The sequence below is a fragment of the Pimephales promelas genome, chromosome 16 (genome assembly GCF_988280905.1).
Source record: "Pimephales promelas chromosome 16, fPimPro1.hap1.1, whole genome shotgun sequence".
Classification (NCBI taxonomy): domain Eukaryota; kingdom Metazoa; phylum Chordata; class Actinopteri; order Cypriniformes; family Leuciscidae; genus Pimephales; species Pimephales promelas.
The window spans coordinates 30,815,430-30,831,217 of record NC_142784.1 but is presented as its reverse complement, the minus strand read 5'-3'; the positions used below and the strand labels follow the sequence as shown (position 1 = coordinate 30,831,217).

Sequence of the window (15,788 nt, the reverse complement as noted above, 5' to 3'; positions counted from 1 at the left end):
TAAATCAAGTTTAATTTGGACTTCTCTGTGCATGCTCTTTGAGGTGGTGACCATAGACCTCCATTATATGACTGACAAGAACGGTTTGACCTAAAAATTTAAACTACTGTGGAAACAAAGACACCTACATCTTGGATGCCCTTGAGGTAAGCTAAAACATACCAAAAATTAATTTCAAAGTGAACTATCCATTTAAGATATTAAGTCTTGTTTTCAAAAAAATAAAAATAATAATAATTCAAATAAAGTGAGCTCATGCTTAAAACAAGAAAAATCTGAAAAAAATAAGCTTAATTCGAACACACACACACACACACACACACACACACACACACACATATACTGTATATGAAGAGTTCAGATGCAAAAGCCTCTAAATGCCATTTTAAATTTTCTTCTAAAATGATCATTTTTATCAAGCTTGTATATTTAAGTTCAGTAATTTCACTTAAATGGCAATGAAGATTACCTATTAATTGTCATTTAAGTGAAATTACTGAACTTAAATATACAAGCTTGATAAAAATGGTCATTTTAGAAGAAAATTTCAAATGGCATTTAGAGGCTTTTGCATCTGAACTCTTCATATATATTTATATATATTATATATATATGCATTCAAACATTCACATTGGAATGTTGCGTAATCAATTGAAATTGAACTGAAGTGTTACTGTACCTGTTTGAGGACGTCTGATGCGGTCTGGTACGAGCAGTCGAAGATGACACAAAACTCTTTCCCCTTCTTCATCTCTTTAAGAAGCGGCCGGGCATCTTTACTTCCTATCGGTAACTGTCGGATTTTGATCTTGATGCTGTACCGCGACGGAGCCTTGATCAGCTCCTGAAGACGAATTAGCCCTAAAAATATTATATAGACAAAAATCAACAAAGATGATAAACACACACTATTATTCAAAAGTTGTCACTAGAAAAATTTCAAGTGAATACATTAGATTGATCAAAAGTGACAGTGACCTTAATTCAAATACTCATTACGTAAAAAAAGAAAAAGCAATGTCCTTTTGGTTTTTAATATTTTTTTAGCCCTGTAAAATTACACAGTTAATCATATTCTAATCCTATTAATAATGAAGAAATGTTATTTAAGCAAACAAATGATCCCAGATATGATCACTAAGTCAATATTAACCACAACAGTTTACAAAAAAATGTCAAACTCAGAGCAGAAATGTGAAATAATTAAATTTTTTCATGAAACAGCGAGATCCTAATAACCATCCGACACTCATGGGCTGGTTTATAAATATTAAAAACAAATTACACACACTGATATGATGATGACAGATGCATCTAATTCCTGCATATTTGAAAAAAGTTCAATATTCAGGATCATTTTAAATATATGTGGCCTTATTGGCATCCATTTCAGCGTCTCGCGCTCGTCATCCACTCAAAACAAAACGGTGTTTTTCACCTGTCGCGTCCTCGTACACCACCGTCACGGCCTTCCACTTGTAGAACTGCACGATGTCCAGCACAGCGCGGCTGATGGAGGCGTAGTCTGGGTACAGGTTGATGTAGAAGCTGTCTTTGTTGTCCACAGACGGGTGTTTCCAGCGGGTCTGGATGTGAGGAACCTCCAGCGCGTTACAGATGGACTGGACCGCACTCACTGAAGAACTGTGGGACGGGCCGAACACCGCGGCCACACCGAGAGCCAGCTGATCACAGGCTGACAGCGAGACCAAGAGAACATCAGGGACTTTATTAACACGCTGAGAAAATATGACCCCTAATTCAACTTAAAATGTTGAGTTCAGCTGCCTCAAATGTTTAAGTAGAATCAGACTGGCCGTACAAGTCATTTCAACTCATTTTATTTAAATCTTGCCAACACTCTTGAAATTAAAGGTTCCAAAAGGATTCCCAAAACATTCTTTTCTTAGTGTGAAGAACATTTTAGAATCTTTTTCCACTATAAAGAACCTGTGCTTTGAAAAGATGACTTTACTTTTAAGAGTGTTGAATCTTGAACAACTTTAAAAAGTTGAAATTGGTAAAATAATGGAAAAACAACATATATTGCAATAATTTATCGATCCTATCATTTTTATATTGTATATTCAAATGCAATTATATAAGATAAACTACTAATAGGTACACTGAAAAAAGAAATTGGTGTAGAAACAATTTCCGATGAAATTTCTAGTGAATTTTATGGCAAGTAACACTGGTGTTATTTTAATTTTCCTTTTATTCTGGTTTTATGACCATGTTTTCAATTAGTTTTTGTGTTTAGTCTTTTAATGTTAATTTTAGCTGAACATTTTGTCATTTGGTTATGTGCATTTCTCATTTGACTACTTTTTTGTTTTTTAAATATTGTTATTTAGGTTTAAATATTTTTACTTCATTTTTATTTTTATTTAGTTTTGGTTTTAATTTATTTCCAGTAAATGCTTTAATAACTTTACAAAGCATCCTTTTTCAAATTCTAATTTATATATTACTATATAAACTAATATTTATATTTTATTTAAGCTTTAATTTTTAATTAACAGATATGTTTTTAATAGTTTTATAAGTTTTTAAAATGTAGTAGTTATATGATTTATATGTTTTCATAAAATTGAATTAAATTTGAAATTTTGAAATGTTAAAAAAATGTAGTAGTAGATTAATCATGATTAATTGCATCCAAAATAAAAGTTTGTGTTTACATAATATAGGTGGGTGCACTGTGAATAATTATTACATATATGAAGAGTTCAGATGCAAAAGCCTCTAAGTGCCATTTGAAATTTTCTGCTAGAATGATCATTTTTATCAAGCCTGTATATTTAAGTTCAGTAATTTCACTTAAATTGCAATGTAGATTACCTATTAATTGTCATTTAAGTGAAATTACTGAACTTAAATATACAAGCTTGATAAAAATGATCATTCTAGCAGAAAATTTCAAATGGCACTTATAAATTATACTTTTTCTTAAATATACCTGCATGTGTGTGTAATGTATTTATATATATACAAAATAATTGTACACAGTGCACCCACATATATTATGTAAACACAAACTTTTATTTTGGATGTGATTAATCGTTTGACAGCCCTAATTTTTTTCTTCTTTTTTTTTACAATGTATATAATGATATTAGGATTTGCTTTGAGCTCTCTTTGCTACCATTCCTGTAGCTCAAATGGTAAAGCATGGTGCTTGCAACACCGAAGTCATAGGTTCGTGATCCGTGTTACTTTGAATAAAAGTGTCTGTCAAACGTGTAAGTGTAAGAATCGCACCTCGTCTAGAGGCCTCGAAGCTGTCGAACAGGTTGATTCTCTGGATGTCGTAGGTGAGGGTGGTGTTGGGCATTAAAGTCCTATTTCTGTTAATGTTGGTTACAGCGAATTTGAAGGCAAGTTCCTCCACGCTAATCGGTTCATTCTCAAGTGTCTCGAAAATCCCACCTGCACACACAGAAAAAGGACAAATTGTTAGGTCAAAAAAGAAATTAGTAATCTCAAATCTCCATTAGACATGTCTCAAATGCATTTTATAGCTCTGATCATCCACTGTCTGTCAACTAAGAAGAGTTTTTAGTCAAGCTTCATTCAAGAAAAGACGTTTCTCCAAAAATCGAAACCAATAAGGTAATGTACGTGTATGGTGAAGGTTACAATTCTGAATTGAAACGATGATTACCCTAAGATAAGAGCCATGTCTCACAATCTCTGTTGTTCTCTCAAGCTGTGGCAGCACAAAACAGTGAATTTTTAGTCATGACCTGTCTAATCCTTAAACGACCTTACATCTACAGACAAACAAATACAAAATCTGCTTTAGTACACAGCATAAACACATATCTGTACAGGAGCACAAGCTTAAATTATTAATACTCAAACCTCAGAGAAAATGCAGCAGTGTGATGATAAATGCACAATATATAAGCATAAGCATTGATGATCAAAACATTTTGGTTCCTCAGAGAACATTTAACATTCATGGGACTTTTTCCAGTAGACAAAATATTCTTTAGATGGAAAAAAAAAAAATCTTTAGATTATTAAAATGTTCTTTTAAGAACTTTTCACTGAACGGTTGTTATGGAATCGCTGTGAGAAAAAAAAAACACAATCCCTTTTGGAACTTTTATTTTACATGTAAGAAAGCGAATTGAACAGCATTTCAAATGAAGCTTTAACATTTCCATTCTTCAAACAAATTAAAGGCCAAACAACTACAGTCCTTAAACATTAATCCTGTAAATGACGTACATCATCAGATAACCTGACAAACAGATGACATGTATGTATATATATATATATATAATATTTTCAATATTTGTTATCACATTTTTTCTTTTGTCAAATCAACTTAAATAATTTATTTAGTTCAGATAACTTATTATTTTGAGTTTCTAATGATTAAATCAATCTCCTTCATTAGATTAACTCACTTTTTCCATTTCAATCAACTTAAAATTTTAAGGCAACCAGGTTACTTAATTTTTTAAGTTAAACCAACAATATTTTTTTACAGTGTACACACACATTTGGTGTCCTAGTGACATAAAACAAAACCAAATTGTGAAAACACCTGTTAACTATATGGGATAAAATGTGACTCTAGCAGTACAATTTGTTTAGTTAGTCATTTTATTGAGTTACGATGAGTAAAAGTCTTTGATATTTGACCAAAATAGTTCTTTAAATCAAAATTGTTCTTGTTTAGTCAACCTTTCTTGTTCCCCACGAACCACATCAATCGAGCGCATTGTTTTGTCAGTCGGCTGTTTGAAAGACGACAACTCTGGAACAATCATCCCTCAGACGCCAGCGATTGGCTGCGAGCACCTCGGGAAACAACTTCAGCGGGATTTTTTTGGAGAGAGTGTGATTGATGTTGTAAGAGAAGAGAGGTAAAGAACGAGAGGGCAAGGCCTCCCCTCTGGGCTCTGATTGTGAATGACCTTTCTCTTCCACTTGTGTGGGTGAAACACGCTCAAATCCAGCCCGATAAACACCAGGGTTAATTACGGTTAGCGAACCACACCGCGCAGGAGCTGCTCTCTTCCGTGGGGAATATTTCATTCTCACAGGAGGGACAAAAATACAGACTTTCTCATCGGTAAGCTCAAGGTAATGACATTTCATTGTGGCTGTTCGGGCAGAACCACTTACAGGCGTATGTGAAAAGGGCATGGAAATCAAATATGTACTAAAGCTTCAGATGTTCAAATTATTCCCGTGGAACCGCTCAAATTCATTTCAATGGTCTTGACAGCTTCATCGCTCCACTGTTCATGCCATGTTTGCTTTAATGATGCTGCTTGAACTAATTGCATTATTTATTTAGCAAAGCAATGCATTGTGTAAATAAAAACACCATTGGTGCTCCAGTGCTCTTACTTATGATGTTCTTTTTCATTTAGGATGTTGCCTTAGTATACAGATGCACTAAACACTCTAAAAAATGCTGGGTTGTTTCAATCCAATTTTGGGTAAAATATGGACAAACCCAAATGTTGGGTTAAAAATGTAATTAAAAAAATTAACCCAATGGCTGGGTATGTCCATATTTTACCCAAAATTGGGTTGAAACAACCCAGCATTTTTTAGAGTGAATGTTTTTGGACAGAACCATAGAGTGCATGACAGATATTAAAGGGATAGTTCACCCAAAAATGAAAATTAAGTCATTAATTACTCACTCCCATGCTTTACCAATCCCGTAAGACATTTGTTCGTCTTCGGAACACAAATGAAGATATTTTTGATTAAATTTGGTGGCTCACTGCTACATAGGCTCCTAAAGGATCAAAACTTGACAGCCCAGAAAGTCATTGAAGAAAATGTTTAAATATTCCATGTGACAACAGTGGCTCAAGTATAAGTTTATCAAGCGACGTCGCACATTCGTCGTGGAAATCTCTTGAACTCTCGTCTCAGGCCTACAAGGAAGAAAAAGAATAGTCGAATAAAGTTGTTATTTTTGTTTGTTTTTTCGCACAAAAAGTATTCTTGTCGCTTGATAAACTTATACTTGAGCCACTGTAGTCACATGGAATATTTAAACATTTTCTTCATTGACTTTCTGTTCATTGAAGTTTCGATCCCTTAGGCAGCCTATATGTAGCAGTGAGCCACCGCTCAAATTTAATCAAAAATATCTTCATTTGTGTTCTCGAAGATGAACGAAGGTCTTACGGGGTTGGTACAGCATGGGGGTGAGTAATTAATGACTTAATTTTCATTTTTGGGTGAACTATCCCTTTAAATATTTGTATTGTGTTTATATATGTATAGCAATAAGGCACTCGAGGCAAGTGCTCTATCGTGAATTAGTAACGTCTGAAGGGGTTACTCCGCTTCATGTCGTGCCCAACAACGCCCTTCAGCCGTTAGTTATTCACAATACAGCACAGCCTCTCGTACCTTATTGCTAACATATAATGAACAGATTGAATGTAGGCGTGGCGTTTATTTACATTTAAACATTGATCAGCGAACATAAACAGAAGCTCAACCGAACATGGTTGGCGCGTGAGAACAAACCTCATTGGTTTCTGCTGAAGCTCAAATGTGCTGCGTAACATGAGAATGAACCTTTTGTTCATCTTCGGAAGACTTTTGTCTTTATTATCCTTATCTGTTTATTAGAGCCAGACCGATATATCGGCATGCCGATATTATCGGCCGATATTAGGCATTTTCCAAATTATCGGTATCGGCAGTTATAATGGCCGATAAATGAATATTTCAAAAATGAAATAAAAACGGACGAAACACGCTTGAACCATGTCATCAGTGTTGGAGTTGTATAGTTTGTCCACCAGAGGGCACTCTACACCGTTCCTGTTGGCAACACTTGTTGAGTTGGTCACGAGACATACATTGTTTGAATAACAATTAAAAGAACATCCCCATCAGTTCTCTTAACTCAAATTAGCATGACAAAATTTGTGACTATCATGTCCAGTTTTGCTGCTGTTAAATAAGCCGAGAGTGAAGCGGAATTAGCTAGTAATAGTTACGTTAAGGACTGACTGTCGTTTTAACTTGTGAAAATGTGACTGAAGTATTTCTTTAATAGCGCGTGACAGTTATAGCAATGAGGCGTATCATCTCTCCTTGGCCTGTTATATTGAAAATGTATGTTTTACAATTTGCAGTATGACGTAATCCATTGCTAAATTATGGCTCATCAGCTAATACCACTATCATCAGTCTGTTCTGTTGTGACAATAAAAGAAACAAGTTTCTTTTTAAAATGCGGTATCATATTATTTTAGTTAAAACTCATAATTAACTACAAATAACTAATGTTAGAGAAATCTGTTAATGTTTTGTTGCGCGTGTCTGAAATAAAAAAATATATAAAAAAATATCGGCCGATATATCGGAATATCGGATTTTAAAACCAAAAAATATTTGTATCGGTATCGGCCTTCAAAATCCTTTATCGGTCGGGCTATACTCTTTATGAACTTTTTGAAGCGTCAAAGTGTCAGTTGTGTAGCTGTCGACGGAGGGACAGAAATCACTCAGATTTAATCGAAAAGATATTTGTGTTCTGAAGATGAACGAAAGTCTTAAGTGATGGTGACAATGAAAAAAATTAATGACAGAATTTTAATTTTTGGATGAACTAACTCTTTAAATAAGAGCAGTTTCTCTCTCAGGAAGCGAGGAAGTCAACCATGACGGGTCCGGATCTGCTTGTTGCCGGGTTACTGGTTAAAACACCTGGTTTTCACAGAGCCTTGTGTAAAAGCCAATGTCTTCGGAAACAAATGCACCGTCAAGGTTCACAGGGCAGCAATGCATTACACGGGCCAACAAACACACAATGGGTATTGCTGAGCTTGGAAATACTGTACGTGATATATGAAAATAACCGAATAAATAATTCAGTACCATTATACTTTACAGTACAAACCATTCTGAAACCATAAGAACAACCTAAAGCTGACGCTCTTTTTCATCTTTCAAATAAAAAAGGCAAAATCCAACTCAATGCACTTTTACTATCAAAACAGCTCTTGCATCAGGAGTTAAGAAAGAAATCAAACCGTTACAGGCTTGTTTACTCTGCGCAAGCTCTACAAATTTAAAGTCACCTTGTGCACTTGTAAACACACTGACTGCGCGCACCGTTTTGAGATTAACTACCTCAGCAAATCCGCAAAGGACCTCAAAGTGACCAGTTTCCACAAGACGCTGCATGTAAAGCTCTCTGATTTGGTGTATCAGCGTGGAGCCATTGTTGACAATCAAGGAAACCCCACCGATCCCAACGAACACCTGACAAACAACCTGGAGTCATCCTTCAATTTTACTTCCAGCAAAACAAGTCTTTTCCTTCTTAAACTCTCATGTTCATTGTTTATATCTGGTAAGACTTAACAGTGGTTGCATTACGTTTCCGAGCAGAACCTGTAAAGACTACATGAAAAGCATCCTTGAGTAAATGTACACCTTAGAGTGAAAATGACACCATTACAAGTGTTTTACTCGTACTTGATGTAGGCTCAAAGACGCACTAGTCCTCAACACCTGAGAGAAACAAGAAACTGTTGATTTGTGAGGAGAGCAATCACGTTTTTTTTCTAAAATAAAAATAAAACCTCAAAATTGTTATAAATCAAGGTTCATAAAACAGTCTCTTAAACGCCTACAAACTCTCAAGTCTCAGTTAGGTTCAAGTACTCAAAAAACAAACAATATAAATCAAAAAGGTCTCTTCAATAAGACAGATACATAAAATAATGTTAGTAAAATGAAATATTCAAAGCCTGGTTGCACTGGATGTGCTGGTTTCGGCTGTAGTCGTGCTCTAGTAATATATATTTTATAACAATGCTTCTACAATCTTTAATGCAGTGTTGAGGAAAGTTAGCTTTAAAAAGGTGTGCGATATTACAATATTATGTTATGGAAAGTAATGAACATTATGCGTTACTTTTTCTCACCTGGGCTGGGCTTGCTGGAATTTTTATATTAATATTTTAATTAAGAATTCAAATGTTTATAATAATATGTTTTATAACTTTTTAACTTTCACTTCCAGTTGATTTTTCATTTTCACTTCCAATAAAACAAGTCTTTTCTTTCTCAAACTCTCCTGTTTCTCCATGTGTGCAGTACTTATTTACAAATACAAGATGAAGGTCATCTTAAATATATTATTCAAATCCCTATTCTGACATTTGCGTATAGGGCAAATGTCACATGAAAAAGCAGCAGAGCATTATGAGAGCGAATTACAGCAGTGAGAAAAAGTGAAAAGCTGAGCAGTCAAGCAGAAAACACTGAACATGCCAGAATCCTCTAACATCCTCACCTTCATGTGACTTCCAGAGGAGATGTAGCAGCACAAATGAGGATAGCTTTTCATTAGAGAAGCGTTCCACTGTGCTGACCTGCTTTGGTAGAAATGATGTTCGGTTTACGGTTTCTATTGAATTCTGCTGTTCTCAGATTCAGAGATGGATGCATCTGAATATAGCAGTTATCATTCAAAACACAGTTGAAAATATTTCTAACCTTCAGAAATATACATGGATTGGACCTTCAAGCAGAGAAAAAATGATATGATTGGCTGACCCGATGACCTGTTGTATAATCATCCAATCACAGACCAATTAAACATCTTAGAATCTGGGATCAAACTGGGCACAGATTCAGAAACACTTGATGAACCTAAACATCATCATCATGCATGAAGTTCATTCATATTTCAACCGGATATCTCATTGACAGACGTACGTGTCTTCAGCTCTGACATCATCGCAGGGGTTTTGGGTATTGAGATGCTAATCAAATGAAGGCATCAATCAAAAGCGTGACTTTGACAAATTGCACAATTCGCCGTGAAGTGGAATAAATGGGAATTAACGTTCATTGATTTCAGGCTCGGGGTTTGTAATGTTTGCGCGTCACACGGACAACCTTGGCGTGTCTTTGAGACGGTTGACTCTAAATATTAAACAAAAGCACAAATTCTACTAAAAGCAGCATTTTACCAATCGTAAAATGTATCTTCAGATAAATTAACAGGGCAATGGGGCAAAAATGCCACCAATATGAATAAAAATGCTTCCAAAAACCAAGATATGCTGAAAGACAAGTTCTTGTTTACGTTACGCAATATCACAAGAGTTCCCGAATATCAGCACGTTTGGAAATGTGATATTGATTTTATATAACAATTCAATAAACAACAAGTTAACAGGATATTAGGTGACTTACATTTTATACCCAATATTGTCCATTTCGCGTCTCCGAGCAAAACAGTTTAGTTACTGACCGAATCCGTGTTTGTGAATGATTCGGTTTAATGAGTGACTCGCGACTCACTCAGTCACTTCAGCCTTGTCCCTGAATGAATCATCCGTTTTGAATGAATCGTTTGTCTGAATGATTCAATGGTTAATTCGTTGAAGCAGTGATTTGCCCGCCATCTACTGGCCGGTTTCATTTTAGCTGAGGGACTGAAGGACGAAAATTGAAGGCTGTTTTTGTTTTCAGTTGTGAATGTAACAACAGTTTGTGGTTGAAGAGATAGAGTACTTTTATAAAAATAAAAAAAAAAGACTATAAAGAGCGAAATATAACATTGTTTCTCTGAATGTTTCTTTCAAACGGGCAGGTCTGAATCTGAACATTTCTGATGTTGACAGTGATGTTGTGAAATATTACAATATAAAATAACTGTTTTTTTATTTAAAATGTAAAAATTCCTACTATAAAATCAGCATATTATACTGACTGCCATGTCACCTTTATTTATAGCGGTTTTTACAATACATGTTGTGTTGTTGAATATAAAATGTTCCCAACTAAGCAAAAAGCCTGAAGCCTGGAGGAATGATGCTGCAAATTCAGCTTTGATCACAGGAGTAAACTACATTTTAAATTGTTATAATATTTCACAGTATTACTGGTTTTACTGTATTTTTGACTTAATAAATGCAGCCTTGGTGAATATAAGACACTTGCTTTCAAAAATTATATATTAAAAAAACATCTTAATTATTTCGAACGTTTAATTGTGATTTTAAACGTCTTGATCTTCCTGAAATCTATTTTATATAATCCTGAGACTGTGCCAGTGTGTTGCTGTGAGAGTTGTGGACGTGAGTGTTGAGTCTCAGAGACCGACAGCAAGAGAGCGAAGGACAAAGATGCAGTTGTTCCCTCCATTCATTCAACATCATCACATGTGTGTGTGTGTGTGTGTGTGTGAGAGAGAGAGACTGAGATGTCTCTGTTCTGGGTCCCTGATCTCTAGAACTGGCCAATAAGATACTTTAAGCTTGTTCTGATTAAAAATACAGAGTAAACAGAGGAATTAAAATCGAATCTAATGCAGTTAAATGATTGTTTTGAATGAAATAACAGCATTTAATTCGTCTGATCATAAACATCACAGTGATGCTTTACAAAATACACTGAATATCACAAAATGTTCTAACAAAAACATGGTCATATTTCACATAAAAATGAAATAAAAGAAATAAGTACCTATAGAGAGCCTTATTTATTTTCATGACAATTTATCACATTTAACCCCTCCCCCCTAATATATATAATTTTATATAATAGTAATTTTTTTAACATGTTTTATATTTTTTTATTTATTTCATTTATTATTTTTATAATAATATATAAATAATTTATATATATAACTATTTATGTATTTATATTAAAATGATATTTTCTGTTATTTTTAAATACAAATATATATATATATATATATATATATATATATACAAAGAATTATTATTAATTATGTTTTGCGATGTGAATTATCCTACTGTTTTACAATTATGAGAATCTAGTGAGAATTATTAAAAATATAGGGAAACATAGGGGGAAAACATGTTTTGATTTTGGTGCGACATGTGACGTGGACATAAATCCTTATACTTTTTTCTAGATTCTAAAACTGTTTCTAGTCTGTTGAAATAAATTGTTAAACATAAGCAATAAAATCCAACTTTTCACATCTTCTTTTGTAAAGTCGCTTTGGAGGAAAGCATTTGCTAAATGCGTAAGTATAAATGTGAATGTAAACAAACGTATTCAGCTTCTCATAATCAAACTGTATTCCTGAATGAAACGTGTGTTTGCTGCTCAGCCTCAGGGTCAGTCGGAGGGTCTCTGAGCAGAAAGCAGATCAGCCCGGCGTGTTTAACATGCTTAACAGGGACGGTTTCTCAGTATTACCCTGCGACTGGGTTTATAACCCAAAGGCTGAGAGGACTAATTGAAACACTAACCATAGGGAGCAGATTAAAGGTTTGCAGAGAAAAAAAAAAGATTAGATTCGACCTCAGACCATGAGAAATTATTATACTGCGGATTAAACGCAGTAGTTTTGCCCCAAATCAGATGAAGCTCACCTGTCTGTAGCTTTCTAGTAACCCCGTCCCAAATCACCCCCTTTACCCCTTCAAAGGGAATCATTTGAGGGAACATCCATTAGTGGTGCCCGAAACCACAGTGGATTATCTAGTACACTTAACGTGTACTTTTGCTGATAATTTACCCCCCCCCCCCCCCATGTCATCCAAGATATCCATGTCTGAAATTAAGGTTTTTGATGAAAACATTCCAGGATTTTTCTCCATAATGGACTTCAGTGGGAACCAAACGGTTCAAGGTGCAAAAGACACTTTCAGTGCAAAGTGTTCAAAGGGCTTTAAACGATTCCAGACGATGAATAAGGGTCTAATCAAGGAAAACAATCGCTTAGTTAATAAAAAAATAACAATGTTTTTATAACCTCAAATGCTCGCCTTGCTCTGTACAGCGATGCACTCTCCTGTTCGAACTCGTTCATCCAAATTAACAAATCTTTTTCTGAGTAATTTGGTTCATTCAACGAACAAAATGAACGAATTTACTCAGAAAAAGATTTGTTCATTTTGATGAACGAGTTCGAACAGGAGAGTCACGAACACGCATCACAGAACAGAGCAAGGCAACCATTTGAGCTTATAAAACTTAAACTTTGTTATTTATTTAATAAATGAGCGATCGTTTCGTTTGATAAGACCCTTATTCATCGTCTGGAATCAGTTAAAGCCCTTTGAACAGTTTGCAATGAAACTGTCTTTTGGAACTTGAACCGTTTGGTTCCCATTGAAGTCCATTATATGGAGAAAATTCCTGGAATGTTTTCATCAAAAACCTTAATTTCTTTTCGACTGAAGAAAGAAAGACATGGACATCTTGGATGACATGGGGGTGAGTAAATTATCAGCAAAAGTTTTTTTTTTTTTTTTTTTTTTTAAAGTGAAACTAGTCCTTTAACATTGATTATGCATTACCAAACAACTTTCATACACTGGACTGCATTATCAGAAACATCAGGGTTACTGGTCAATAAAAATAACAACAGATCATAAGAAGCTGTTCGATAGTAGATGAACCTGCATTTTAAGATATCTGTCCAGACCCCCCCCCCCCCCCCCCCCTCTCTCTCTCTCTCTCTCTCTCATAAAACAATAGGATTAGATGGAATGCTCTGAAAAGTCCAATGAAAATACTGCAGCTGGAAGCATCACCTCATACATGCATAATTCAGAGGTACACAAATGAATGACTCAGGTTGAGAATTTATGGATGATATTCTGTCATCTAGATTGTTCAAATTGTGCTTTTAGAAAATTATAGAAAAAAACTTGTGTGTGTGTGATAAGACTGCTGCATTAGATTTCATGTGATTCGTGTGATTCTGCTGCATTAGATTACAAAAAAATAAATAAATAAAAATGTGTCAATGACATATTCTACCTCGTATGCTATGTCCATTATTGACATTTATCACCGCAGGATTGTTAAAAATTATTTTCAAATAAGAAAAATCATATGTGATGACCAAAATTTAGGTTGCATCGGGTCAGGGGCCACTCTGGAACTAGAAGCTTGCAGTGAAAATAAAGTTATAAAGTTATAAAAATTGTTATTTTTCTTACAAAAATGCACCACTTTGCCTCAGAAGGTCTTTATTACCCCCCTGAAGTCGTTTGGGTACTTTTATGATGGATGGATGCGCTTTTATGGGCTTGAAAAACTAAAGATTCACTCCTATTATATAGTTTAAGAAGAGCAGAATATCTGATTGTGTCTGAAAGAATAAAGTTATAAACCTATGGCTTGAGGAGGGTGAGGTTATGGGATCATTTTTGGGTGAACTAACCCTTTAAGTGACAAATAAATACTTTCATATGAATAAATAAGGGACCACTTTTCTCGCATAGAAGCACTGAAATGGCCAAAATGAAACAAACAAACATAATAGTCCAGAAATGTAAAATCCACACATAGCCTAGCCGTTATTAATGAAGGGCTTTGATACTCACCGATCCTCAAGACCTGCTGCGCGCTGAAACTGACCTCTGCCATCAGACACAGCAGGACGAAGCTCACACCTGTCCCCTTCAGCATGGGACACCTGCAGGAGACACACTCAACATGCATATCCTTCTTCTTTGTGTATCCATACAGGAATGATTTCCATCCGAGCAGCATCTTTCCACTCACTCGTACTGGTGGGAATCACCCATCCTCACATCCATAGGTGCTAACTGGGCATCACTTTCTAGAATAAGCGGTGCTTCCCTTCCCGCGGTGCTTTCAGGACATAGTGGTGTTTCTGACAGGAACCGCGCGACTCCCAGTCCGTGCGCGCGAGCTCAATTGAGGGCACTGGCGACTCTCTGATCCGCAAACATGGATCCGTTGTGAAGATTAACTTCAAATCTGGCAGCGGTCGACCTCGATAACGTCTTTGCTCTTTGGTACACCGAGGAAATGATTAAATCTTGTGCCGGCGCTCTGATGGAAACGCACATCTGCCAGGAGATTAAATACCCGTTTATCTGTCACTCGCTGTCTGTGATTTCGCCAAAGGGGAAGACACCTTATTTAACAGCGGTTAACCCACTTTTAATAATATAGGCTAAAGTTTGTTTTTTTTTTAACCAATCGCATTATATAAAAATTCAACTAAAACGACCATGGTCAGAAGTGATACGCAGCTGTGGGAAGTTTGCGTGTTGTGGTGGAGATTTGATTCATTCAATGATTCAAATCTTGAACAAAAAAAGATTCGATCGGATTGATCAGTGGTTGATTTCGGAATAGCAAACTACTCTTTCCATTTCTGCTTATTAAAAATATGGCTGTGTAATTTCGGTTGTACGGAGCCCCGGGACATGGTGAAGAGGAAAAAAATGAGACTATAAAATTAAAAATTATTTGGCGATGCGTTTGTTTGCAAAAGGTTCGCTTTCCCCTGAAAAACTTTGCATTCACTCGCAAAGAACACAAGCAAACGTTTCTCAGGGGAACACAAACATTTTGCAAGCGACCGCAAATTTTCTCTGGGGAACGCAAACATTTTGCAAGGGAATTTTGCGAAAAAACAAACAAAAATAACGACTTTATTCGACTATTCCTTTTCTTCCTTGAAGGCCTGAGACGAGAGTTCAAGAGATTTCCACGACGCATGCGCAAGAACTGAACTGAAGTAGTTGAAGGAGATCGCAATTCTCGCGCATGCGTCGTGGAAATCTCTTGAACTCTTGTCTCAGGCCTAAAAGGAAGAAAAGGAATAGTCGAATAAAGTCGTTATTTTTGTTTGTTTGTTTTTCCGCACAAAAAGTATTCACGTCGCTTGATAAACTTATACTTGAGCCACTGTTGTCACATGGAATATTTAAACATTTTCTTCAATGACTTTCTGGGCCGTCAAGTTTCAATCCCTTAGGAGCCTATGTAGCAGTGAGCCACCAAATTTAATAAAAAATATC

General features: G+C 35.5%; 1 protein-coding gene across 6 annotated transcripts in view; it reads right to left on the bottom strand.

Moving 5' to 3' along the window:
* Positions 1-15,070, bottom strand: part of grik1b (glutamate receptor, ionotropic, kainate 1b) — a 38,821-nt gene extending 23,751 nt beyond the window's left edge. Inside the window, exons 1-5 of one of the 6 annotated variants that reach the window (XM_089121505.1) lie at positions 14,518-15,070; positions 14,337-14,428; positions 3,265-3,432; positions 1,439-1,696; positions 680-861 (exon numbers count right to left, since the gene is read on the bottom strand). In XM_089121505.1, the coding sequence (XP_088977631.1) occupies positions 680-861; positions 1,439-1,696; positions 3,265-3,432; positions 14,337-14,428; positions 14,518-14,552 (735 nt within the window). In that variant the 5' untranslated portion in view covers positions 14,553-15,070. Of the gene's footprint in view, positions 1-679; positions 862-1,438; positions 1,697-3,264; positions 3,433-3,667; positions 3,793-9,307; positions 9,456-10,215; positions 10,316-14,336 lie in introns of those variants that run through there. The other 5 variants (XM_039678683.2, XM_039678684.2, XM_089121506.1 and 2 more) reach the window with 5 other exon arrangements.
* Positions 15,071-15,788: the final 718 nt, after the last annotated feature.